The sequence below is a fragment of the Pristiophorus japonicus genome, chromosome 16 (assembly GCF_044704955.1).
Source record: "Pristiophorus japonicus isolate sPriJap1 chromosome 16, sPriJap1.hap1, whole genome shotgun sequence".
Classification (NCBI taxonomy): domain Eukaryota; kingdom Metazoa; phylum Chordata; class Chondrichthyes; family Pristiophoridae; genus Pristiophorus; species Pristiophorus japonicus.
Genome location: NC_091992.1, coordinates 6,682,582 through 6,708,419, shown reverse-complemented (window position 1 = coordinate 6,708,419; position 25,838 = coordinate 6,682,582). Strand labels below are relative to the sequence as shown.

At 46.2% G+C, this 25,838-nt stretch overlaps 1 protein-coding gene across 1 annotated transcript in view; it reads right to left on the bottom strand.

Moving 5' to 3' along the window:
• tbx4 (T-box transcription factor 4) overlaps nt 1-25,838 on the bottom strand; it is a 96,537-nt gene that overhangs the window by 38,350 nt on the left and 32,349 nt on the right. The window contains exons 3-4 of the mRNA XM_070858045.1: nt 14,385-14,504; nt 13,168-13,315 (exon numbers count right to left, since the gene is read on the bottom strand). Of these exons, the coding sequence (XP_070714146.1) occupies nt 13,168-13,315; nt 14,385-14,504 (268 nt within the window). The remainder of the gene's footprint in view (nt 1-13,167; nt 13,316-14,384; nt 14,505-25,838) is intronic.

Sequence of the window (25,838 nt, the reverse complement as noted above, 5' to 3'; positions counted from 1 at the left end):
CCTTTAAACATACCTCCTCCTTAAAACCTACCTCTGTGACCAAGCTTTTGGTGACCTATCCTTATATCTCCTCACATGGCTCGGGGTCAAATTTTGTCTGATAACATTCCTTTGAAGCACCTTGGGGTGTTATTCTATGATTCTATACTACTTAAAGGCGCTATATAAATGCAAATTGTTGTTGGTCTGTCATTCATCCCTCCCTCCCCTCCACTCTACGAAGGATGATAGAGGCTTTGCCCACAAATGGTGCTGTACTCTGGAATTTTCTCCCTAAATCTCTTTATTCTGCTACCTCTTTCCCCATCTTCACATCTCCTCAAAAACGTTCTCGTACTTCTTTTCTACTTCATGGTCACTGTCCATCACTCCTCTTATAAGGCACATTGAAAGACACTGTATAAAACATAAAACAACGTCATTGTATAAAACCGCCCCATTCAATGTCAACTAAATCAAAAGACAGAACTCTCAACCGGCAACATTCCCATACAAGTGGTTAACTTGCTACAAATGCTGAATTCTTGTACGTGACATTTTTACGCAGACATTAACCTATTTCTCGGAAAAAAGAGTGCACACATGAATGTAATAAAGCAGGAACTTTGCCAATCGATGTTTCTGCTTCTACTACTACAACAACAATAGCTTGTATTTATATAGCGGCTTTAACGTAGTAAAACATCTCAAAGCGCTTCACAGGAGTATTATAAGATTTTTTTAAAATTTGACCGAGCCATATAGGAGAAATTAGAGCAGATGACCAAAAGCTTGGTCAAAGAGGTAGGTTTTAAGGAGCGTCTTAAAAGAGCAGAGAGAGGTAGAGAGGTTTAGGCAGGGAATTCCAGAGCTTAGGGCCTAGGCATCAAACTTTTCACGTAATAAATAGTCTAAATTCTTAAAATTGCTTTTATTTAAAGTACACTCAATAATGGTTCACTTTTAGTGCTGCCTAAAAACAGCAGCTATCAAGAACCAAGCCCAGTGTAAGTCACCCTAAAGACCAGTAACCGGTGCCATTAACTATGGGCATTCATAGAAACATAGAAACACCATAGAAAATAGGTGCAGGAGTAGGCCATTCGGCCCTTCGAGCCTGCACTGCCATTCAATGAGTTCATGGCTGAACATGCAACTTCAGTACCCCATTCCTGCTTTCTCGCCATACCCCTTGATCCCCCTAGTAGTAAGGACTACATCTAACTCCTTTTTGAATATATTTAGTGAATTGGCCTCAACAACTTTCTGTGATAGAGAATTCCACAGGGTCACCACTCTCTGGGTGAAGAAGTTTCTCCTCATCTCGGTCCTAAATGGCTTACCCCTTATCCTTAGACTGTGACCCCCGGTTCTGGACTTCCCCAACATTGGGAACATTCTTTCTGCATCTAACCTGTCTAAACCCGTCAGAATTTTAAACGTTTCTATGAGATCCCCTCTCATTCTTCTGAACTCCAGTGAATACAAGCCCAGTTGATCCAGTCTTTCTTGATATGTCAGTCCCGCCATCCCGGGAATCAGTCTGGTGAACCTTCGCTGCACTCCCTCAATAGCAAGAATGTCCTTCCTCAAGTTAGGAGACCAAAACTGTCATGTATTCAACCAGCATTGTAACCCATGTATAATATGACCTAAGTTGTACACTTTGTCCTCAACTACGCTGCAGGGCCCAAATGGCTCGCAGGCACTGTGATTGCCAAAGAGGGAAATAGGATTCTGGTAGTTAAACTTACCAATGGACAAATCTGCCGCAAACATGTGGATCAAACAAAAAGGAGGTTCAGCAACCCCGTAGAAGAAGCAGAGGAAGAACACGACATAGAGTTTACTCCACCACAGGTGACCGAACACCGGAACCAAAGGGAGGAGAGCCCAGTCACTGTGGGCAGTCCGGATAGGCCTGAGGCACTGCAAACAGCAGACACTCAGGCCAGCGCCCAACAACCGGAGCCCCAACTCAGGCACTCTACAAGAGATCGTAAACCACCAGAGAGACTCAACCTGTGATCCCAATAAGACTTTGGGGGTGGGGGAGAGGTGATGTCATGTATTCAACCAGCATTGTAACCCATGTATAATCTGACCTAAGTTGTACACTGTGAGAACAATGACCACTAGGTGGTGAACTTGTGGGAGACACTCCTAACCTGGACCTTCGAGTAGAAAAGGGGAAGCTCCGCCCACCTTCATCACTTGAGTGCTAAGGAATAAAGGACAGGTCACGGACTGACCTTCTCTCAAGCATGGGCCTCGTGTGCATTTATACTGTATAGTAAGGATATATCAAAAACTGTACACAATACTCCAGGTGTGGCCTCACCAAGGCCCTGTACAACTGTAACACCTCCCTGCCCCTGTACTCAAATCCCCTCACTATGAAGGCCAACATGCCATTTGCCTTCGTAACCGCCTGCTATACCTGCATGCCAACCTTGGCATATATTTAAACAATGTTTAATGAATAAAAGAACTTGTTCTTGTATCAATCGCTATTCTTTGGCACAATGAGGTCTGGTCTGGACAATAGAGTGATGTCTGCTGTCTTCCTCTGTCACAAACCCCTTTCTTATCATTTGGAAATGGGGCAAGTGATTCTGACAACGAGATTAAGCTTGCGCCTTTCAGACTGAAGACCTAATGAGCTTGAGTTGAGAAAATACAATGGGACAGGCACTTCAGGGCTCCCTTGTGTTGGACTGCTCTTTGCTCATGTCAGTGAAAAGTAAGCTTCTTTAATGCAATTCCTTTCCAATTTTTTCCAGTTGATTAACTACTGTAGTTAAAAAAAACCTGCAAATACTTTCTTCATTATACCCTGTCGATATTTCTCAAGAGTTTTGGATGAGCTCAAGTTTACGGAGGGTGGAAGATGGAAAGCCAGCCAATAGAGCGTTGGAATAGTTGAGTCTGGAGGAATTGTTCTGGGGCTTTACTGTGATTTTTCCCACCCCATGATGGTTTCCATTGCCCGTAAGCTAAATACAACATCCGAATAAATTGCCTGCTGAAATTTTGACAGGATCATACAGCACAGAAGGAAAAGAAAGACTTGCATTTATATAGCAACGTTCATAACCTCTGCATGTCGCAAAGCACTTTACAGCCAATGAAGTACTTTTGAAGTATCGTCCCTGTTGTAATGTAGGAAACGCGGCAGCCAATTGCACACAGCAAGCTCCCACAAACAGCAATGTGTTAATGACCAGATTTTGTGTTATGTTCATTGAGGGATAAATATTGGCCAGGACACCAGGAATAACTCCCTTGCTCTTTAAAATATTGCCACGGGACCTTTTATGTCCACCTGAGAGAGCAGACGGTTTAACGTCTCATTCGAAAGACGGCACCTCTGACAGTGCAGCGCTCCTTCAGCACTGCACTGGGAGTGTCAGCTTAGATTATTGTGCTGAAGTCTCTGGAGTGGGACTTGAGCCAAACAACCTTCTGACTTAGAAGCGAGGGTGCTGCCCACTGAGCCACGGCCGACAGAAGGAGGCCATTCAGGCCATCATGCCCGTGCTATTTTATCACAGCAAACTCCGTTCCATCAGCAAGTTTGTGGATACATGGTTTGGTGGGCAGCAGGCTTTTTATTTCAGTTTTTATTCAACAGGTGGGGTATTCAATGAGGTTGGATTTTAAATCCTAGAATTTTAATCTCTGTTTATGTAACACTGACTGGTATGAAAATGGAAAGTTGAAGTTTATTTTATTTTTTGTTTTAGAATGATTTCCTCTCGGTGTTTGCCTAACCTACATATCTGAGGGAAGAAAAATATTGTATTTTGAACAGCTAGAGTATTGTGTACAGTTCTGGTCACCACATTACAGGAAAGATATAATTACAATAGAGAGGGTACAGAGGAGATTTATGGTGTTGTTGCCAGGCAGGACTGGAGAATTTAACTATGAGGAAAGATTGGGGTTGTTTTCTTTGGAATAGAGAAGGTTGAGAGGAGACCTAATTGAGGCGTATAAAATTATAAGGGGCTTAGGTAGATTGGACAATGTAGTGTATTTGCTTCATGGGTTCTTTGCTTAAGAATTCACAGCTTCACCTTTTCTGTAAAGAACTAGCCGGTTTATTAGCAAAGGTTTAACAAGCAAACTGAACCCTACCAGTTCATCCACCAGCTTCACAACTGCACGGCTCACCTGGAGAACCTGAACTCAATTAACTGGGGTTTTATTGAGTCTTGCGAACATCACATGACTGGCTAAGCCACTCATAGTGCAACAGCTCCACAGGTGCATACATTATAGATAGGAAGGACCGATTTCCCCTTGCAAAGAGGTCAATAACCAGGGGGCATAGATTTAAAGTAATTGGTAGAAGAATTAGAGGGGAGATGAGGAGAACTTTTTCACCAGTGGATGGTGGGTGTCTGGAACTCTGTCTGGAAAGGTGGTAGAGGCAGAAACCCTCATCACATTTAAAGAGTACTTGGATAGGCACTTGAAGTGCCGTAACCTATAGGGCTACAGATCAAGAGCTGGAACGTGGGATTAGGCTGGATAGCTTTCTCGGCTGGCACAGACACTATGGGCCGAATGGCCTCCTCCTGTGCTGTAAATTTCTCTGATTCTGCTGTCCATCATTGACCATTGTGCATTATGGCGTAATTCCCCAATTTTGCAGCAAGCGAGGTTTGGAGAATCAGGATTGCTCTCACCTCATGGTTAGAAGGTTCAAGTTCCACTTGGACTTGAGCACATAAACTAGGCTGACATTTTGGTGCCGTACTGAGGGAGTGCGCATTGTCAGGAGTGTGGTCCTTCAGGTGAGACATTAAAGCAAAGCCCTGCCTGTTTGGGTAGACTCAGATCCCACAGCACTATTGGAAGAAGAGCAGAGAGTTCTGCTGGTGTCCTCACCATCATTTATAAGAACATAAGAAATAGGAGCAGGAGTAGGCCATACGGCCCCTCGAGGGAAATTAGAGTATGAGAGGAAGCTTGCTGGGAACATAAAAACTGATTGCAAAAGCTTCTATAGATATGTGAAGAGAAAAAGATTCGTGAAAACAAATGTAGGACCCTTGCAGTCAGATTCAGGTGAATTTATAATGGGGAACAAAGAAATGGCAGACCAGTTAAACAAATACTTTGGTTCTGTCTTTGCGAAGGAAGACATAAATAACCTTCTGGAAATACTAGAGGACCGAGGGTCTAGTGAGAAGGAGGAACTGAAGGAAATCCTAATTAGGCGGGAAATTGTGTTAAGGAAATTGATGGGATTGAAGGTCGGTAAATCCCCGTGGCCTGATAGTCTACATCCCAGAGTACTTAAGGTAGTAGCCCTAGAAATAGTGGATGCATTGGTGATAATTTTCCAACAGTCTATCGACTCTGGATCGGTTCCTATGGACTGGAGAGTAGCTAATGTAACGCCACTTTTTAAGAAAGGAGGGAGAGAGAAAATGGGTAATTATAGACCGGTTAGCCTGACATCAGTAGTGGGGAAAATGTTGGAATCAATTATTAAAGATTAATTGGAACACATTTGGAAAGCAGTGATGGGATCGGTCCAAGTCAGCATGGATTTATGAAAGGGAAATCCTGTTTGACAAATCTTTTAGAATTTTTTGAGGATGTAACTGGTAGAGTGGACAAGGGAGAACCAGTGGACATGATGTATTTGGACTTTCAAAAGGTTTTTGACAAGGTCCCACACGAGAGATTGGTGTGCAAAATTAAAGCACATGGTATTGGAGATAATATACTGACGTGGATAGAGAACTGGTTGGCAGATAGGAAGCAAAGAGTGACTAGTGGGGTGCCGCAGGGCTCAGTGCTGGGACCCCAGCTGTTTACAATATGATTTGGATGAGGGAATTAAGTGTAATATCTCCAAGTTTGCAGATGACACTAAGCTGGGTGGTGGTGTGAGTTGTGAGGAGGACGCTAAAAGACTGCAGGGTGACTTGGACAGGTTAGGTGAGTGGGCAAACGCGTGGCAGATGCAGTATAATATGGACAAATGTGAGGTTATCCACTTTGGTGGCAAAAACACGAAGGCAGAATATTATCTGAATGGTGGAAAATTAGGAAAAGGGGAGGTGCAACGACACCTGGGTGTCATGGTACATCAGTCATTGAAAGTTGGCATGCAGGTACAGCAGGCGGTGAAGAAGGTAAATGGTATGTTGGCCTTCATAGCTAAGGGATTTGAGTATAGGAGCAGGGAGGTCTTACTGCAGTTGTACAGGGCCTCAGTGAGGCCTCACCTGGAATATTGTGTTCAGTTTTGGTCTCCTAATCTGAGGAAGGACGTTCTTGCTATTGAGGGAGTGCAGCGAAGGTTCACCAGACTGATTCCCAGGGATGGCAGGACTGATATATGAGGAGAGACTGGATCGACTAGGCCTGTATTCACTGGAGTTTAGAAGGATGAGAGGGGATCGCATAGAAACATATAAAATACTGACGGGACTGGACAGGCTAGATGCAGGAAGAATGTTCCCAATGTGGGGGAAGTCCAGAACCAGGGGACATAGTCTAAGGATAAGGGGTAAGCCATTTAGGACTGAGATGAGGAGAAACTTCTTCACTCAGAGAGTTGTTAACCTGTGGAATTCCCTACTGCAGAGAGTTGTTGATGCCATTTCATTGGATATATTCAAGAGGGAGTTAGATATGGCCCTGACGGCTAAAGGGATCAAGGGGTATCGAGAGAAAGCAGGAAAGGGGTACTGAGGTGAATTATCAGCCATGATCTTACTGAATGGTGGTGCAGGCTCGAAGGGCCGAATGGCCTACTCCTGCACCTATTTTCTATGTTTCTATGCTCCGCCATTCAATAAGATCATGGCTGATCTGATCATGGACTCAGCTCCACTTCCCTGCCCGCTCCCCATAACCCCTTATCGTTTAAGAAACTGTCTATTTCTGTCTTAAATTTATTCAATGTCCCAGCTTCCTCAGCTCTCTGAGGCAGCGAATTCCACAGATTTACAACCCTCTGGGAGAAGAAATTTCTCCTCGTCTCAGTTTTAAATGGGCGGGCCTTTATTCTCAGATCATGCCCTCTAGTTCTAGTCTCCCCCACCAGTGGAAACATCCTCTCTGCATCCACCTTGTCAAGCCCCCTCATAATCTTTCAAGCCCCCTCATAATCTTATCTCTCAACCAACACCACCAAAACAAATGAACTGTTTATTTATCTCCTTTGATTGTGGGACCTTGCTGTGTGTAAAATGGCTGATGTATTTCCCTACACGTCGGCAGTGCGTATGCTACAAAAGTAATTCACTGGCTGTGAAGGACTTTGGGATTTATTGAGGATGTGAACTATGTCATATGAATTTAAATTCTGCTTTCTTTCTACAATGTTGTGGTCCTATCTCCAATCCATGCTCCTTGCAAACACGGGATCATAGAATTACCCCGTAAATCTATCACTTTGAAATGGCGTTGTACAATATCAGTGTGCAAATGCTTAAAGCGTTCATATGAAGTTCTTTTGGTTGATATTTTGACAAAAGTTTTAACCATTTCAAATAAATGACCTAATGCATCATTACTATATATGGCAAAGGAATTTCATACAAACACATTAAGTGCTTGTACACTAATATTACAGTGTCATTTCATGGTCTACATGCACGTACATTGCCGATTGCTTGGATCAGTTACTCATCTACTCACGCTCGTATTGGTGAAAGATCCACACTAATACTGTCAATGAAATTGTGCAAACTCCCAAATCTGAATATTGCAAGTTCTGAGAAATTATTTTTGTCAGCAGCAACAGAAAACTAGCATCCTAACATGAAGCACTTGTGATAATGATCCTTTAACTGTGCACATAACAGGAGGGCACAGGGTTGGACAGATGATGGAACCGCAGACATGAAACAGCTGACCCTGTATGAGGCAGCTATCTTTGATTTATTCAGAAGGGAGAGTCTAGAAGGCGATGATACTGTGGAGATTGGAAAGATGCACAAAACTACCAGTGTGTGCTAGGCATTACAGCGATGGGTATTGTAGCTGAGGCCTGATTTATACATTCAGAAAATATACAACATATTTCCATTAGACTTGACTATTCCAATGCACTCCTATCCGGCCTCACACATTCTACCCTCCGTAAACTTGAGGTCATCCAAAACTCGGCTGCCCATGTCCTAACTTGCACCAAGTCCTGTTCACCCATCACCCCTATGCTCACTGACCTACATTGGCTCCCGTGTTAAGCAATGCCTCGATTTCAAAATTCTCATTCTTGTTTTCAAATCCCTCCATTGCCTCGCCCCCTCCCTATCTCTAATCTCCTCCAGGCCTACAGCCCTCCAAGATATCTACACATCCAATTCTGGCCTCTTGAGCATCCCCAATTTTAATTGCTCCACCATTGGCGGCCGTGTCTTCATCTACCAAGGCCCTAAGCTCTGGAATTCCCTCCCTAAACCAGTGCTTCTCTCTACCGCACTTCCCTTCTTTAAGATGCTCTTTAAAACCAAGTTTTTGGTCATCTGCCCTAATATCTCCTTATGTGGCTCGGTGTCAAATTTTTTTGATAGCGCTCTTGTGAAGCGCCTTGGAACGTTTTACTACATTAAAGGCGCTATATAAATACAAGTTGTTGTTATTGTAAAATGGAGATCTCATGCCTAGAGATGCCTATAGTGTCAGTCTTGGCTCAGTTAGTACCAATTTAAAACCGAGTTGAGAAGGAATTTCTTCTCCCAGAGGGTTCTGAATCTGTGGAATTCTCTGCCCGGGGAAGCAGTTAAGGCTAGCTCATTGAATGTATTCAAATCACAGATAGATAGATTTTTAACCAATAAGGGAATTAAGGGTTATGGGGAGCAGGCGGGTAAGTGGAGCTGAGTCCACGGCCAGATCAGCCATGATCTTGTTGAGTGGCGGAGCAGGCTCGAGGGGCTAGATGGCCTACTCCTGTTCCTAATTCTTATATTCTTATGTTCTTATGTTCTCTCACTTCTGAGTCAGAAGATTGTGGGTTTAAGTCCCACTCCAGAGACTTGAGCACAAAATCTAGGCTGACACTCCCAGTGCAGTACTGAGGGAGTATGGCACTATCGGAGGTGCCATCTTTCGGATGAGACATTCAGGAAAGATAGAATAAAAGGAAAAGGAGGTGGGGTAGCATTGCTGGTTAAGGAGCAAATTAAGGAAATAGTTCGGAAGGACATTAGCTTGGATGATGTGGAATCTATATGGGTAGAGCTGCAGAATACCAAAGGGCAAAAAACGTTAGTGGGAGTTGTGTACAGACCTCCAAACAGTAGTAGTGATGTTGGGGAGGGCATCAAACATGAAATTAGGGGTGCGTGCAATAAAGGTGCAGCAGTTATAATGGGTGACTTTAATATGCACATAGATTGGGTGAACCAAACTGGAAGCAATACGGTGGAGGAGGATTTCCTGGAGTGCATAAGGGATGGTTTTTTAGACCAATATGTCGAGGAACCAACTAGGGGGGAGGCCATCTTAGACTGGGTGTTGTGTAATGAGAGAGGATTAATTAGCAATCTCGTTGTGCGAGGCCCCTTGGGGAAGAGTGACCATAATATGGTGGAATTCTGCATTAGGATGGAGAATGAAACAGTTAATTCAGAGACCATGGTCCAGAACTTAAAGAAGGGTAACTTTGAAGGTATGAGGCGTGAATTGGCTAGGATAGATTGGCGAATGATACTGAAGGGGTTGACTGTGGATGGGCAATGGCAGACATTTAGAGACCGCATGGATGAACTACAACAATTGTACATTCCTGTCTGGCGTAAAAATAAAAAAGGGAAGGTGGCTCAACCGTGGCTATCAAGGGAAATCAAGGATAGCATTAAAGCCAAGGAAGTGGCATACAAATTGGCCAGAAATAGCAGCGAACCCGGGGACTGGGAGAAATTTAGAACTCAGCAGAGGAGGACAAAGGGTTTGATTAGGGCAGGGGAAATGGAGTACGAGAAGAAGCTTGCAGGGAACATTAAGACGGATTGCAAAAGTTTCTATAGATATGTAAAGAGAAAAAGGTTAGTAAAGACAAACGTAGGTCCCCTGCAGTCAGAATCAGGGGAAGTCATAACGGGGAACAAAGAAATGGCGGACCAATTGAACAAGTACTTTGGTTCGGTATTCACTGAGGAGGACACAAACAACCTTCCGGATATAAAAGGGGTCGGAGGGTCTAGTAAGGAGGAGGAACTGAGGGAAATCCTTATTAGTCGGGAAATTGTGTTGGGGAAATTGATGGGATTGAAGGCCGATAAATCCCCAGGGCCTGATGGACTGCATCCCAGAGTACTTAAGGAGGTGGCCTTGGAAATAGTGGATGCATTGACAGTCATTTTCCAACATTCCATTGCCTCTGGATCAGTTCCTATGGAGTGGAGGGTAGCCAATGTAACCCCACTTTTTAAAAAAGGAGGGAGAGAGAAAACAGGGAATTATAGACTGGTCAGCCTGACCTCAGTAGTGGGTAAAATGATGGAATCAATTATTAAGGATGTCATAGCAGTGCATTTGGAAAGAGGTAATATGATAGGTCCAAGTCAGCATGGATTTGTGAAAGGGAAATCATGCTTGACAAATCTTCTGGAATTTTTTGAGGATGTTTCCAGTAGAGTGGACAAGGGAGAACCAGTTGATGTGGTATATTTGGACTTTCAGAAGGCTTTCGACAAGGTCCCACACAAGAGATTAATGTGCAAAGTTAAAGCACATGGGATTGGGGGTAGTGTGCTGACATGGATTGAGAACTGGTTGTCAGACAGGAAGCAAAGAGTAGGAGTAAATGGGGACTTTTCAGAATGGCAGGCAGTGACTAGTGGGGTACCGCAAGGTTCTGTGCTGGGGCCCCAGCTGTTTACACTGTACATTAATGATTTAGACGAGGGGATTAAATGTAGTATCTCCAAATTTGCGGATGACACTAAGTTGGGTGGCAGTGTGAGCTGCGAGGAGGATGCTATTAGGCTGCAGAGCGACTTGGATAGGTTAGGTGAGTGGGCAAATGCATGGCAGATGAAGTATAATGTGGATAAATGTGAGGTTATCCACTTTGGTGGTAAAAACAGAGAGACAGACTATTATCTGAATGGTGACAGATTAGGAAAAGGGGAGGTGCAAAGAGACCTGGGTGTCATGGTACATCAGTCATTGAAGGTTGGCATGCAGGTACAGCAGGCGGTTAAGAAAGCAAATGGCATGTTGGCCTTCATAGCGAGGGGATTTGAGTACAGGGGCAGGGAGGTGTTGCTACAATTGTACAGTGCCTTGGTGAGGCCACACCTGGAGTATTGTGTACAGTTTTGGTCTCCTAACCTGAGGAAGGACATTCTTGCTATTGAGGGAGTGCAGCGAAGGTTCACCAGACTGATTCCCGGGATGGCGGGACTGACCTATCAAGAAAGACTGGATCAACTGGGCTTGTATTCACTGGAGTTCAGAAGAATGAGAGGGGACCTCATAGAAACGTTTAAAATTCTGACGGGGTTAGACAGGTTAGATGCAGGAAGAATGTTCCCAATGTTGGGGAAGTCCAGAACCAGGGGACACAGTCTAAGGATAAGGGGGAAGCCATTTAGGACCGAGATGAGGAGGAATTTCTTCACCCAGAGAGTGGTGAACCTGTGGAATTCTCTACCACAGAAAGTTGTTGAGGCCAATTCACTAAATATATTCAAAAAGGAGTTAGATGAAGTCCTTACTACTAGGGGAATCAAGGGATATGGTGAGAAAGCAGGAATGGGGTACTGAAGTTGCATGTTCAGCCATGAACTCATTGAATGGCGGTGCAGGCTAGAAGGGCCGAATGGCCTACTCCTGCACCTATTTTCTATGTTTCTATGTTAAACCAAGGCCCCATCTGTCCTCTCAGGTGAATATAAAAGATATCACCGCATTATTTTGAAGAAGTGCAGGAGAGTTCTTCTCAGTGTCCTGGCCAATATTTATCCCTCACCCAACATCACTAAAGCAGAATATCTGGTCGTTGTCACATTGCTGTTCGTGGGACCTTGCTGTATGCAAATTGTCTGCCGTGCTTCCTACAGTGACTACACTTCAAAGAGTACTTCATTGGCTGTAAAGCGCTTTGGGACATCCTGAGGTTGTGAAAGGTGCTAAATAAATGCAAGTCTGCCTTTCGTCTGTGGTTAATGAGTTAATTGTTGCTTTAATCAGCATGTGAAACAAGCTGACACCCAGCCCTTTGGGGCAGTGATTTCTGTTCCCATCCCGCAGACTGACTGACTGATTTGCCAATCAACTTCTTAGCAGCCTGGGTAAAAATGTGAAAAATCGCTCGTGAATGCAAAGTGACCTCATCCACTGGCTGAAACTGAAATTAACAGTCGAGTCCCCCTCGGCTGGGAGCCAAAGGCTCCATTCTGTCATGGGTGTCAACAATGAATAATTGATGAGCATCAAAAGTCTTTGGGCTATAAATTGCCCTTCGCCCCAATTGGTGGAGGTAACCTTCCGGGGTCGGGACAACTTGCACCCGGCCTGCAAGTCCCGCCCCCGACACGGAATTGGGATTATATGCCCCTCAAAGGAATCAAAACGCTATCTCCGCCGCTCCACTTCCTGTGAGGGGTGGTCCCGGGACAGTATTGCCGCACTGAGTCCAGCGCCGCATGGAGCAGGCCAGCGCTACACGGATGCACTGCATAGCGACGCGCTACAATGCCCCTCCCCTTCCATTAAAGGGGAGGGCCGCTGCGCCCTCTGCAGGCCCTTTGGTGACGGCCACTTGACCACCAGGGACGCAATCGACTGGGCCAGCAGCCCGGCACCCAAAATGGAGGGCCGCCATTGTCGGGCCAATGCAAGAGTCGGCCGACAAATAAAGATGGCGGCCCGGGGCGCTAAAATACTCCCCTTTAATGGGCGCCCCAGTGGCGGATATCTGGCGTTGACATCCTCTCGCGCAAGCCTCGCGGCCCACGGGGCAATTTCCTCTACAGGACGTTGAGGGGTCGGTGCACACGGCGATGACATCATCGGCAGTTGTGCGCCTGGGGCAGCCCTCCCCCCCCCCCCCCCCCCCACAAACCTCCGGAGCAATTTCCCAAGAGACGGTAGCAACCCCCCCCCTCCCTCCCCCGAGTGAAAATGCCATTGAGTCCCGTTAGCGGACCCCCGAAGTCACTAATGTGGCGATAAAAAGGGTCAATTGTCTGTTTGCTCACTTACATGTCCAAATGGATCCAGGTGATTGTTGGTCAACTTCAGCTTCTGGAAAGAGACGAGTTGTCGCATCCAGTGTGCTCCCGTCGCCGGTGAGTCCGGGTGTACGTACAACCTCCCGGGCATGGCAGGCTCTGCCTTTCCAGCCACCATCCTGGAACAAAATGAAGAATCGTTAAGCATGTCATGCGGAGTCCATGGGGTATATTGTGCTCTGTGTGTAAAGTGAAAGAGGGGAGTTCTATAATCTATAACCCAGTAAAAGAATTTCCTTCATTTACACACAGAGCAATATCTTCTTGAGTTCGGCAATCAGTGTATTGAGTCATGATGTTTCTGAGATCGTGGGGCCAATTTTTAGCCTAGCTCTGTCGGGAAACTGACCGATGTTCCCACTCATTTTGTTTTGGGTGCATGGCCCCTTTAATGGGCTGCGCGGCCTGTTCAAATTATCGCGCATGCGCGTTTTTTTCCATTTAAAAGCCGGTGAGCGGCCTGCGCAGGATCTCCAGATCGCTGCACAGCCGCGCAGCTTAACGGGATCATTGAAACTGACCCGATCGAGTTGAAAGCCTCATTTACACCCTGTGTGATTTTGAGCAAATTCGATTGAGGTGTAAAACAGGCCTTTGACATGGTCAGGTCAGTTTTCCACTGGATGGATTAGGTTAAGATTATCCTCCATATTTCAGAAGAGAGACCGGAGAAACTGGGATCGTTCTCCTTAGAGCAGAGAAGTTTAAGAGGAGATTTAATAGAGGCGTTTAAAGTTATGAGGGGTTCTGATAGAGTAGATGGAGAGAAACTGTTCCCACTGGCAGGAGGGTTGGTAACCAGGGGACACAGATTTTAAATCATTGACCAAAAAAGCCAGGGGGGAGATGAGGAGAATTTTATTTCATGTAGCGAGTTGTTATGATCTGAAATGCGCTGCCTGAAAGGATGGTGGAAGTTGATTCAATGGTAACTTTCAAAAGTGAATTGGATATATAATTGAAAAGGAAAAATTTGCAGGGCTAGGGAGAAAGAGAAAAGCAGTGGCTAGCTCTTTCAAAGAGCCGGCAGAGGCATGATGGGCCAAATGGCCTCTTTCTGTGCTGTAATATTCTATGATTTCTATAATATTCTACTCCCTCCACAGCCCAGTGTGAACAGCCTGCTCCCTGTAGCAGGTTCCTATTTGATAAACAATGACTGGCAGGATTCAAGTTCCAAACACTCACCACTTGTTATCACAGAACTTGTAACGATGGTCATCTGCGGGCACGATGTCAATCAGCAGAATATACTTTGTTTTGGGATTCATCCCTGTAACTTTCACCTTGTAACTTGGAAACATTCGCCTAGAGAGAATCCGAAAGAGACACGTTACAAAGTGACAGCAAGCCGACCGATCCTGATTGTGGACAGTTGGTCCATTGCACAAAAACTGCTCCTTCATCATCGCTGGATCAAATTTCTGGAACTCCCTACCTAACAGCATTGTAGGAGCACGTTCACCACATGTGACTGCAGCGGTTCAAGAAGGTGGCACACCACCAACGTCCCCTATAAGCTGTGCTGCCTGCTGCGTGGCCTGCCTCCCCCAATTTGCGGCCCGTTCAAATTTTTGCATATTGGCGGTATCTACAATGTGAAAGCCAGTGAGCGGCCTACCTGGGATTTCTCAGACCACTGCGTGAGTGTGTGCACGCGCAACTTAATGGGAACTCTGCTCACCACCATCTTCTCAAGGGCATTCAGCATTTGGGGATGGGCAATAAATGCCAGCCTTGCCAGCGACATCCACATCCTTTGAATAATTTTTTTTTAAACTTGCAATTGGCAACAGAAATAAAATGGACTGAGTACATCTTACCAAGGTTAAATTATGAGGACAGGTTGCATAGTCTGGGCTTGTATGCCCTTGAATTTAGAAGATTAAGGGATGACCTAAATTAGGTGTTTAAGATGATTAAAGGAGTTTATAGGGTAGATAGAGAGAAACTATTTGTTCTCATGCTGGGAGTCCAGAACAAGATGTCGGGAAGCACTTCTTCACACAAAGGGCAGTGGAAATCTGGAACTCTGTCCCCCAAAAGGCTGTTGAGGCTAGAGCAATTGAAAATGTAAAAACTGAGATCGATAGATTTTTGTTAGACAAGGAAATTAAGAGTTATGGAACCAAGGCATGTAAATGGAGCTAAATACAGATCAACCATAATCTATTTGAATGGCAGAACAGGCTGAATGGCCTACTCCTGTTCTTATGTTCCTATGGAAATGAATATGGGCGATATAAATGGACAAACTCTGAACGCATTCACATGCTAGTCCTTTGCCTTCTATTTTATCAGGGTCATTAACCTATTTAAAATAAACAGGTTAACCCCAACATTAAAATAGTGGGCAGAAGAATGTCCTGTGGTGCCCATTAAGTGTCTGTCCATTAATATCAGCCACAATTATTTCTAGTCTCATGAAAGGGAAGTTTGATAGATGAGGTGTTCTAGTTAGACTTGGATCTCTGGACTAAGGAGGGGTAAAATATGACCGGATTCCTGTTCCTGGCCATTGATGGCTAATAAGCATTTGTGATTGTCCAGTGAGGACAAGATTCGGGCTTGGCTGTGATTCTCCCCATAAACAAAAAGCCAATCGTTTTCTGGACTCCTACAAAGAATGTCCGATTCAGTAAGTGTCACAGGTTTGAAGTCACCACTGAAATAAAATGAGCGCTTTGAGAGAAGAGGAAGAGGGGCGAAAATGACTGAGATGTCCTGAGGTTGTGAAAGGGACTATATAAATGCAAGTCTTTCTTTCAATACACAAAGGGCTTTACAGTCAATTAAGTACTTTTGAAGTGTAGTCACTAATGTTATGTAGGAAACGCGGCCACCAATTTGCACACAGTAAGATCCCAGAACCAGCAATGTAATAATGACCATATAATCTGCTTTTTTAGTGATGGTGGTTGAGGGATAAATATTGGCCAGGACACCGGGGATAACTCCTTGCTCTTCTTCGAAATAGTGCCGTGAGATCTTTAAGATCCACCTGAGAGAGCAGATGGGGCCTCAGTTTAATGTGTCATCCAAAAGACGGCACCTCCGACAGTGCAGCGCTCCCTCAGTACTGCCCCTCCGACAGTGCAGCGCTCCCTCAGTACTGCACCTCCGACAGTGCAGCGCTCCCTCAGTATTGCTCCCCGACAGTGCAGAGCTCCCTCAGTATTGCACCTCCGACAGTGCAGCACTCCCTCAGTACTGCCCCTCCGACAGTGCAGCGCTCCCTCAGTACTGCCCCTCCAACAGTGCAGCGCTCCCTCAGTACTGCCCCTTCAACAGTGCAGCGCTCCCTCAGTACTGCACCTCCGACAGTGCAGCGCTCCCTCAGTACTGCCCCCCGACAGTGCAGCGCTCCCTCAGTACTGCCCCTCCGACAGTGCGGCACTCCCTCAGTACTGCCCCTCCGACAGTGCGGCGCTCCCTCAGTACTGCCCCCAACAGTGCAGAGCTCCCTCAGTATTGCAGCTCCGACAGTGCAGCACTCCCTCAGTACTGCCCCTCCGACAGTGCTGCACTCCCTCAGTACTGCCCCTCCGACAGTGCAGCGCTCCCTCAGTACTGCCTCCCGACAGTGCAGCGCTCCCTCAGTACTGCCCCTCTGACAGCGCAGCTCTCCCTCAGTACTGCACCTCCGACAGTGCAGCGCTCCCTCAGTACTGCCCCTCCAACAGTGCAGGGCTCCCTCAGTACTGCCCCTCCAACAGTGCAGCTCTCCCTCAGTACTGCCCCTCCGACAGTGCAGCGCTCCCTCAGTACTGCCCCTCCGACAGTGCAGCGCTCCCTCAGTACTGCCCCTCCGACAGTGCGGCACTCCCTCAGTACTGCCCCTCCGACAGTGCGGCGCTCCCTCAGTACTGCCCCCAACAGTGCAGAGCTCCCTCAGTATTGCAGCTCCGACAGTGCAGCACTCCCTCAGTACTGCCCCTCCGACAGTGCTGCACTCCCTCAGTACTGCCCCTCCGACAGTGCAGCGCTCCCTCAGTACTGCCTCCCGACAGTGCAGCGCTCCCTCAGTACTGCCCCTCTGACAGTGCAGCTCTCCCTCAGTACTGCACCTCCGACAGTGCAGCGCTCCCTCAGTACTGCCCCTCCAACAGTGCAGGGCTCCCTCAGTACTGCCCCTCCAACAGTGCAGCTCTCCCTCAGTACTGCCCCTCCGACAGTGCAGCGCTCCCTCAGTACTGCCCCTCCGACAGTGCAGCGCTCCCTCAGTACTGCCCCTCCGACAGTGCAGCGCTCCCTCAGTACTGACCCTCCGACAGTGCAGCTCTCCCTCAGTACTGCCCCTCCGACAGTGCAGCACTCCCTCAGTACTGCCCCTCCAACAGTGCAGCGCTCCCTCAGTACTGCCCCTCCGACAGTGCAGCGCTCCCTCAGTACTGCCCCTCCAACAATGCAGCTCTCCCTCAGTACTGCCCCTCCGACAGTGCAGCTCTCCCTCAGTACTGCCCCTCCGACAGTGCAGCGCTCCCTCAGTACTGACCCTCCGACAGTGCAGCTCTCCCTCAGTACTGCCCCTCCGACAGTGCAGCGCTCCCTCAGTACTGCCTCCCGACAGTGCGGCGCTCCCTCAGTACTGCCTCTCCGACAGTGCAGCTCTCCCTCAGTACTGCCCCTCCGACAGTGCAGAGCTCCCTCAGTACTGCCCCTCCGACAGTGCAGCTCTCCCTCAGTACTGCCCCTCCGACAGTGCAGCTCTCCCTCAGTACTGCCCCTCTGACAGTGCAGCTCTCCCTCAGTACTGCCCCCCGACAGTGCAGCGCTCCCTCAGTACTGCCCCCCGACAGTGCAGCTCTCCCTCAGTACTGCCCCCCGACAGTGCAGCGCTCCCTCAGTACTGCCCCCCGACAGTGCAGCGCTCCCTCAGTACTGCCCCCCGACAGTGCAGCGCTCCCTCAGTACTGCGCTGGGAATGTCAGCCTCGATTACACGCTCAAGTCTTTGGAGTGAGGTTTGAACCCACGACCTTCTGACTCAGAAACTGAAGAGCTTCCCACTGAGCCACTGCAGAATCAGAGCTGGGGGATTAAGGGGATCAAGAAGAGAAAGGACTTGAATAGATGTAGGAATTTATATGCTGAAACGGAAGGCGAGAAACAGAGAAAGCACGGAAATGACGATGGAGAAGGAGAGGCCGAGTGTGGGGGCACTTGATGAGACGTATCACCAGAGAGCGTCATAGCGACCGGGATTTATTACACACGGCTTCTGGAAAATAATTTGTTGCTCAGCCCCCATGCCTGAAGTTAGCTGCTAAAGTAGCCTGGTCTTATAAATTTTAAGTGCTTTTTTAATGGCAATAAAAAGAGTCGAGGCATGTGAAATTCATATTGTTGACATATCTGGACATTTTTAAGTGGGTTCACACAGAACTCAAGTAGCAGAATTATAGTCAGCTGAAGTAGCTGAAAGTAACAGAGCTTTTCCAGTGTAGAAATGCTTTTTAAGCTTTAGTAGGAGAGCTTGCTGCCCAACTTACCTGCTGATCTCTGGTTTTCATTTTGTGTTTTTTATTAACATCCTTGTAGGGTTTTTAACTGTCTGTGGACCCGCTGTGAATTTTCTGTACCCTGTCACTTGAATATGATGCAGTTGAAATTTGTCAGCTTATATTTGGAGAATGCAATTAACAAAAATGTTTTATGTGTGTTTTTTTTAAACCCCCCTTCATTTCTTTTTCTCAATGTAACTCCACGGGACAGTTGATTATTTTGATAGGGTGGTTGTTGTATGACAGAACTCCAAAGATAAGTTGCTTTTAAATGTTTTCTTAAGATTAAGCTTGTCTTTTATTCTCCTCCCCCCCCTCCCCTCCACCACCACTGTTCCTGATGGCTCCCATGCCATGCGTTATAAAAGCGAGTCACTTGTGGTAAAACATCACCTAGTGTCACAGCCGCCACAGTCAGCTTGTCCTGGCACATGCTGGTGTTGGTGCCGGTGTTTCGACTATCACCGCCTACCTAACCGTGAGGGGAGCTTCCATTTGCTACAGTAACCGGCTGTTTTTTTGCCATTGGCAAACATTCAATTCTGCTTCACTCATTGGGCACTTCTTAAAATTAGAATCTGAATTAAATGGGATTTTTTTCAGAAACATTTTGGGATAGTGACGTGTGGTGAGTGTAGCAGGCTCGGGAAGAAAAGGCGACTTTGGACCTATGGTTCCTGTTATATATGCAGACTATAGATATACTCTCTGTGTAGTCACTATATAGTTGCATAAGATGGGGACTTGTTACCTGATGTACTGTCAATAAGGTTTACACTGTGTATATACTATGCTGGCACCACTAGAGGGTGCAACTGGTGGAGACTGGGGTTTCCTGCCCCTGTGGCAGAGGCTATCCACCAGAGGGCACTGTGGTGGGAGACCTGAGGGTCACCTGCATAAGTGTGCAGGGCCCAGTATAAAAGGCTGCTCACCATGCTTGTGCCTCACTCTGGAGTTACAAATAAAGGACCACGGTCACTACAGTTTGAGTACAACATATTGCCTCGTGGAGTCATTCATAAGTACATTACAGACATAATAGTTCCCAAAGCTCTCCAGCACTGGGGTTTTCCTCGCCTCGTGACTGGGTCTGTTGTGGACTAATTGCTAGAGATTGACTGCTGTGATTGGTCAACAACTGCATTATCATTGGATCATGTGACTACCGGGATGGTAGAAGGTGAACTAAATGGACCTTAGTCTTTTTTCGTCTAGCAATTCTTGTGTTCCTGTGGATGATGAGCATAGTGGGTGCCAAGTCTGTGAAATCAGGTGTAGCAGTGATGAGCTGCGTTCACACTCAGTCTGATCCACTCCACTACAATTCAAAGTCTGACTTTGAACAATGCCGGTGCCCAGAGCAACAACAACAACAACAACTTGCATTTATATAGCATCTTTAACGACGTAAAGCATCCTAAGGCGCTTATTGTCCCTGGTCCCAAGAGCAGTGGAAGTGCCAAGCGTGAGAGTAGCTGATTGGTGCGACACTTGGTCTTACAACGCACACACCACTCACCATCCCATTTAATTCAAACTCGGACTTTGAAGAGAGCAGACCACGCGCCAATGGTAAGACCAGCGGATTACCGTACCATCTCGAAACCTCCTTTGCTGCCAGGTGGGCAGAAAAGGCAAAACACGGCACCTGAAAGCACACCGCTGATTAAAACAAAAGATGTGATTGCATTAGAGACGATACAGAAAGGATTTACGAGGGTGTTGCCAGGACTGGAAAATTTCAGCTATGAGGAAAGATTGGACAGGCTGGGATTGTTTTCTTTGGAACCAGAGGAGGCTGAGGGGAGACTTAATTGAGATGTATAAAATTATGAGGGGACTAGATAGAATGGATAGGAAGGACCTATTTCCCCTAGCAGAGGGGTCAACAACCAGGGAGCTAGATTTAAAGTAATTGGTAAAAGGATTAGAGGGGTGTTGAGGAGAATGTTTTTCACCCAGAGGGTTGTGGGGCTCTGGAACTCACTACCTGAAAGGGGAGTAGAGGCAGAAACCCTCACTGCGTTTCAAAAGTACTTGGATGTGCACTTGAAGTGTCGTAACCTGCAGGGCTACGGACCAAGAGCTGGAAAGTGGGATTAGACTGGATAGCTCTTTCTCGACCGGCGCAGACTTGATGGGTAGAATGGCCTCCTTCTGTGCCGTAAATGTTTATGATTCTGAGGGGGGGAGAAACTGACTGACACTGATCCATAACTGCCCTCAGTTTTTGCCTCGCCCTCTTCTCGATTGCTTTGTGTATTGGAAACTCTTGCTCTGCCAAATCTCTCTTCCTAGCAACATCAGGCAGAGAGGTGAGTAGGTATCCTGCCTGTGGGCCTGCATCAACACTGCTGTGTGACTGTGTGCCAGCAGATGTATAAGACTGGCCTGGAGTGGATGAGACAGTTTACTGTTTCCTCCCCCATGCTTTAATGGCTGGGGCGTCAGCAGTGGCTAAGTGGCCAGCACGCTGGTCTGAGTCAGAAGGTTGTGTGTTTGAGTCCCACTCCAGAGACTTGAGCACAAAATCTAGGCTGACACTCCCAATACTGAAGGAATGCTGCACTGTCAAGTGCCGTCTTTCAGATGAGACTTTAAACTGAGGCCCCGTCTGTTCTCTCAGGTGGCACTCTTTCAAAGAGGAGCAGTTGGGAAGTCCAACCAACATCGCAAAAACACAGAACAGCCCTAGTCACGGGCTTGTGTTTTACCATCCTGTGGTGCGTATACATTGGAGAGATAGTGTGCTGCATCATACATTTAAAATGTAATTTATTTCCCTCTGAGGCCTTCCATATTCTAGCTGAGAAGGTTCAAAGATCACGGACATCTCCCCAGCCTCAGCCAATTGTACTCTTCCGCAATCTAACCCTCTCTCAGAAGTCCCAACACATTTGCTGCAGATGGGATTTGAGCCTAGATTTCCTAATCATGGAATGGTGGGATGTACTGGCCCACCTATCTTTAGACCTTTATTCCATTAGTAGATAAAACTTAATCCCTACCCTGTGACTCCACCCACCCCAACCCCACCACCCCCTTGAAGCCCATTTATACAATCGAGCTTCCCCTACTTAAATGATTTAACTCACAATAGGGACAGATTTCTTTGGTAAAGGAACATGTTCATAATTTCACTAGAAATAGTAATTAGAGGAAATCTTCCCCTCCTGATGAACCAAACCACTTCACAGACAATGAATATATTGTAGGTGAATGCAGCAAGGTCCTACAGATCACAATGAGATGAATGAATAACTGGCCAATTAATCTGTTTCTGGTGGTGTTGGTTGAGGAATGAATATCAACCACCCTGCTCTTCTTCAATATAATCATCTTTAACGTCTATCTGAATTACTAAGTCAGTTTAACGTCTCATCCAAAGGACAGCTCCTTTGCCAGTGCAACACTCCCCCAGTTCTGTACTGAAGTGTTGGCTTAGATTAGTTGTTTAAATTCCTGGAGTGAGCCTTGAAACCACAATCTTCTAACTCAGAGGCGCGAGTACCACGACTGAGCCAAGCTGATCGGACAAGTCACGTGAGATGCTTCTCATTTCTCACCATGAGGGAGAGACCATGTCAGGAAATTCTCTGAGTTTTCCTATTCCCAAAACCAAACAAGTGGGAGTCATGGAGCAAGGAGAACGATTAATCTCAGTGAGTCAGTATCAAAGCAAGTTGCTTTTAAAGAAGAAAAGAAAGAATTTGCATTCCTATAGCACATTTCACAACTTTAAGGCTTTCCCAAAGCGCTTAACAGCCAATGAAGTACTTTTGAAATGTAGTCACTGTTGTAGTGTAGAGAAATGTATTTTAATACGCATTAGGGCTCATTTCCACTTTTGGTGGGGGTGTAAAATTGGTGGTAGAGGATTGGCCACACCTTATACACCCCGCCCAATATTCCTTTCTAATGATTTCTATTGGGGTGTCTAACCAGTGACCTAACGCTACTGTCCATACAAGCCACCCTTCCAACACTATCCAAACTGTTTCAACCCCACCCCACACCCCCGGCAAAGTTTAATTTTACCCCATTGACCCAAATACATCTCTATAGAAAATATATAACACACACATTGCAGAACTCCCTCACCATTAAACCATCCTGCTTTCTGTCTGTCTTTAATTAGTTGATAGTGTCATCAGAAAACAGTCCACTACGGACTCTTGGGCACCACAGTTTGCCAGGACCATATTTAAAGATGTCTGATTCCTTCCGTTGGATTTTTATCCTGTATGTTGGGGCTCAGGCTCAAGCTTCATAAAAGGTCATCCAAAAGTCTGCTATAGGCATATAAATAGTAAACGAGTAATAAGAGGAGGGATGGGGCTGATTAGGGACCAAAAAAGAGACCTACGCATGGAGGCAGAGGTACTAAACAAATGCTTTGCACCTGTCTTCACCAAGAAAGAAGATGCTGCCATAGACATAGTGAAAGAGGAGGTAGAGGAGATACTGGATGGGATAAAATTGATAAAGAGGTGGTACTAGAAAGATGGACTGTATTTAAAGTAGATATTTCACCAGGACTAGATGGGGTACATCCTAGGACACTAAGGGAAGTGAAGGAAGAAATCGCGGAGGTACTGGCCATAATCTTCCAATCCTCATTAGAAACTGGGATGGTGCCAGAGGACTGATGATTTGCAAATGTTACACCCTTATTCAAAAAAGAATGTAAAGATAAACTCAGCTGCTACAGGCCAGTCAGTTTAACCTCAGTAGTGGTGAAGCTTTTAGAAACAATAATCAGGACAAAATTAACAGTCTCTTGGACAAGTGTGGATTAATTAAGAAAAGCCAGCACGGATTTGTTAAAGGCAAATCGTGTTGAACCAACTTGATCGAGTTTTTTGATGAGGTAACAGAGAGGGTTGATAAAGGCAATGCGGTTGATGTGATGTACATAGATTTCCAAAAGGCGTTCGACAAAATGCCACACAATAGGCTTGCCAGCAAAGTTGAATCCCATGGAGTAAAAGGGACAGTGGCAGCATGGATACAAAATTGGCTAAGTGACAGGAAACAGAGTAGTGGTGAACGGTTGTTTTTCGGACTGGAGCAAGGTATACAGTGGTGTTCTCCAGGGGTCGGTTCTAGGACCACTGCTTTGCTTGACATATATTAATGACTTGGATGTGGGTGTACAGGGCACAATTTCAAAATTTACAGACGACACAAAATTTCAAAGTATAGTGAACAGTGAGGAGGTTAGTGAGACTTCAAAAGGGCATAGACAGACTGGTGGAATGGGCGGACACGTGGCAGATACGTGATACGTGGAACAATCCTAAAGTGAGTGCATGAACAGAGGGGAGTATATGTGCATAAATTGTTGAAGGTGGCAGGGCAGGTTGAAAAAGCAGTTTAAAGAAGTGTAACGAGATGCTGGGCTTCATGAATAGAGGTATATGTGTACAAAAGTGTGGAAGTTATGATGAACCTGTATAAAACACTGGTTTGGCCTCAACTGGAGTATTGTGTCCAATTCTGGGCACCGCACTTTAGGAAGGATGTGAAGGCCTTAGAAAGGGTGCAGAAAAGATTTACGAGAGTGATTTCAGGAATGAGGGACTTCAGTTACGTGGATAGACTGGAGAAGCTGGGGTTGTTCTCCTCAGAGCAGAGAAGAGTGAGAGGAGATTTGATAGAGGTATTCAAAATCATGAGGAGTCTGGACGGAGTAGATAGAGAGAGAAACTGTTCCCATTGGCGGAAGGGTCGAGAACCAGAGGACACATTTTAAGGTGATTGGCAAAATAACCAAAGGCGACTTGAGGAAAATCTTTTTTACGCAGCGAGTGGTTAGGATCTGGAATGCACGGCCTGAGAGGGTGGTGGAGGCAGACTCAATCGCGGCTTTCAAAAGAGAGTTGGATAAGTACCTGAAGGAAAATAATTAGCAAGCCTGCAAGGAAAGGGCGGGGGAGGGGGACTGGCTGAAGTGCTCTTGCAGAGAGCCGGCATGGGCTCGACGGGCCGAATGGCCGAATCCTTCCGTGCTGTAACCATTCTATGATTCTTTTAGCCACATAAACCTTAGTTTTCGCTCCAGTGTCTGTGTGCTGTGTTAAACTGATCAGAGTAAATGCTTTTCTGACTTAGTGACAACATTCAAAGAAGCACTGCTCTCCATTACTTCTGGCACAGAACAGAAACGTGGCAGATAATTTGCTCACAGCAAGATTCTACAAACAGCAATGTGATAATGACCAGATCATTCCTTTTAGTGATGTTGGTTGAGGGATTACTATTGGCCACTAGACCGGGTAGAGCACCGTTGCTCATCTTCAAAATAGTGGCCATTGGATCTTTTACATCCACCTCAGCCTAATAACTCATCTGAAAGATGGCACCACCAACAGTGCAGCACTGGGGGTGCCAGATCTAGATTATGCAGAGCAGGTCTCCAATCGTCCTAGTTAACTCTTTGCACTGGATAAAGGCCTAGCTCTGTCGAGCCCGTGTGGTGGCTGATGTGCAACGGTCACCACACGTTAAAAAAATCCACGCACAGGCATCTTCCACCCCTTCAATTGGAGTTCAGGACTGGAACATCGGGTCCTTCATTGAAACATCTGTGAACTCTTGGAAGTAAGTCATCCTCGTTCGCGGGACCGCCTGTGATGATGATGATGTGCTGATGTCTCTGGTGTGGGACTTGAATCCACAACCTCTTGACTCAGAGGTGAGCATGCTAGCCACTGAGCCACAGCTGACATCAAGGGTCAGTATGTTGAAAAGGACAGGGAGGAAAATTTGAAATACCTGGGCAAATGAGTTGCACAAAATCACACAGCAGAGCAGAGTAGCAGTTTGTGTACTGTTGGGTTTAGGCACCTTATGGATAAATTAACCCATTGCTTTTAAAAGCTGTGTTATTTTATGGTGTTGTTCTGGTTGCTCTGCTTTTAGTGCCTTGTGATGGATTTTTACTTTAAGAAAATACTTTACTGAAGATCAAAGGGAAGGGGTCCCCAACAGAGCCTACTCGTCTCTAAGTATTTAAATGCTTTCAGTCTCTTCCTCCTCTTATCACTTGTCTTCTACCAGTCCTTCTGGTGCTGTGTATACAGTGAGGACCGTTCACTTTGAAGTTCTGGATTAGAGAGCGCCAGAGGCAATTC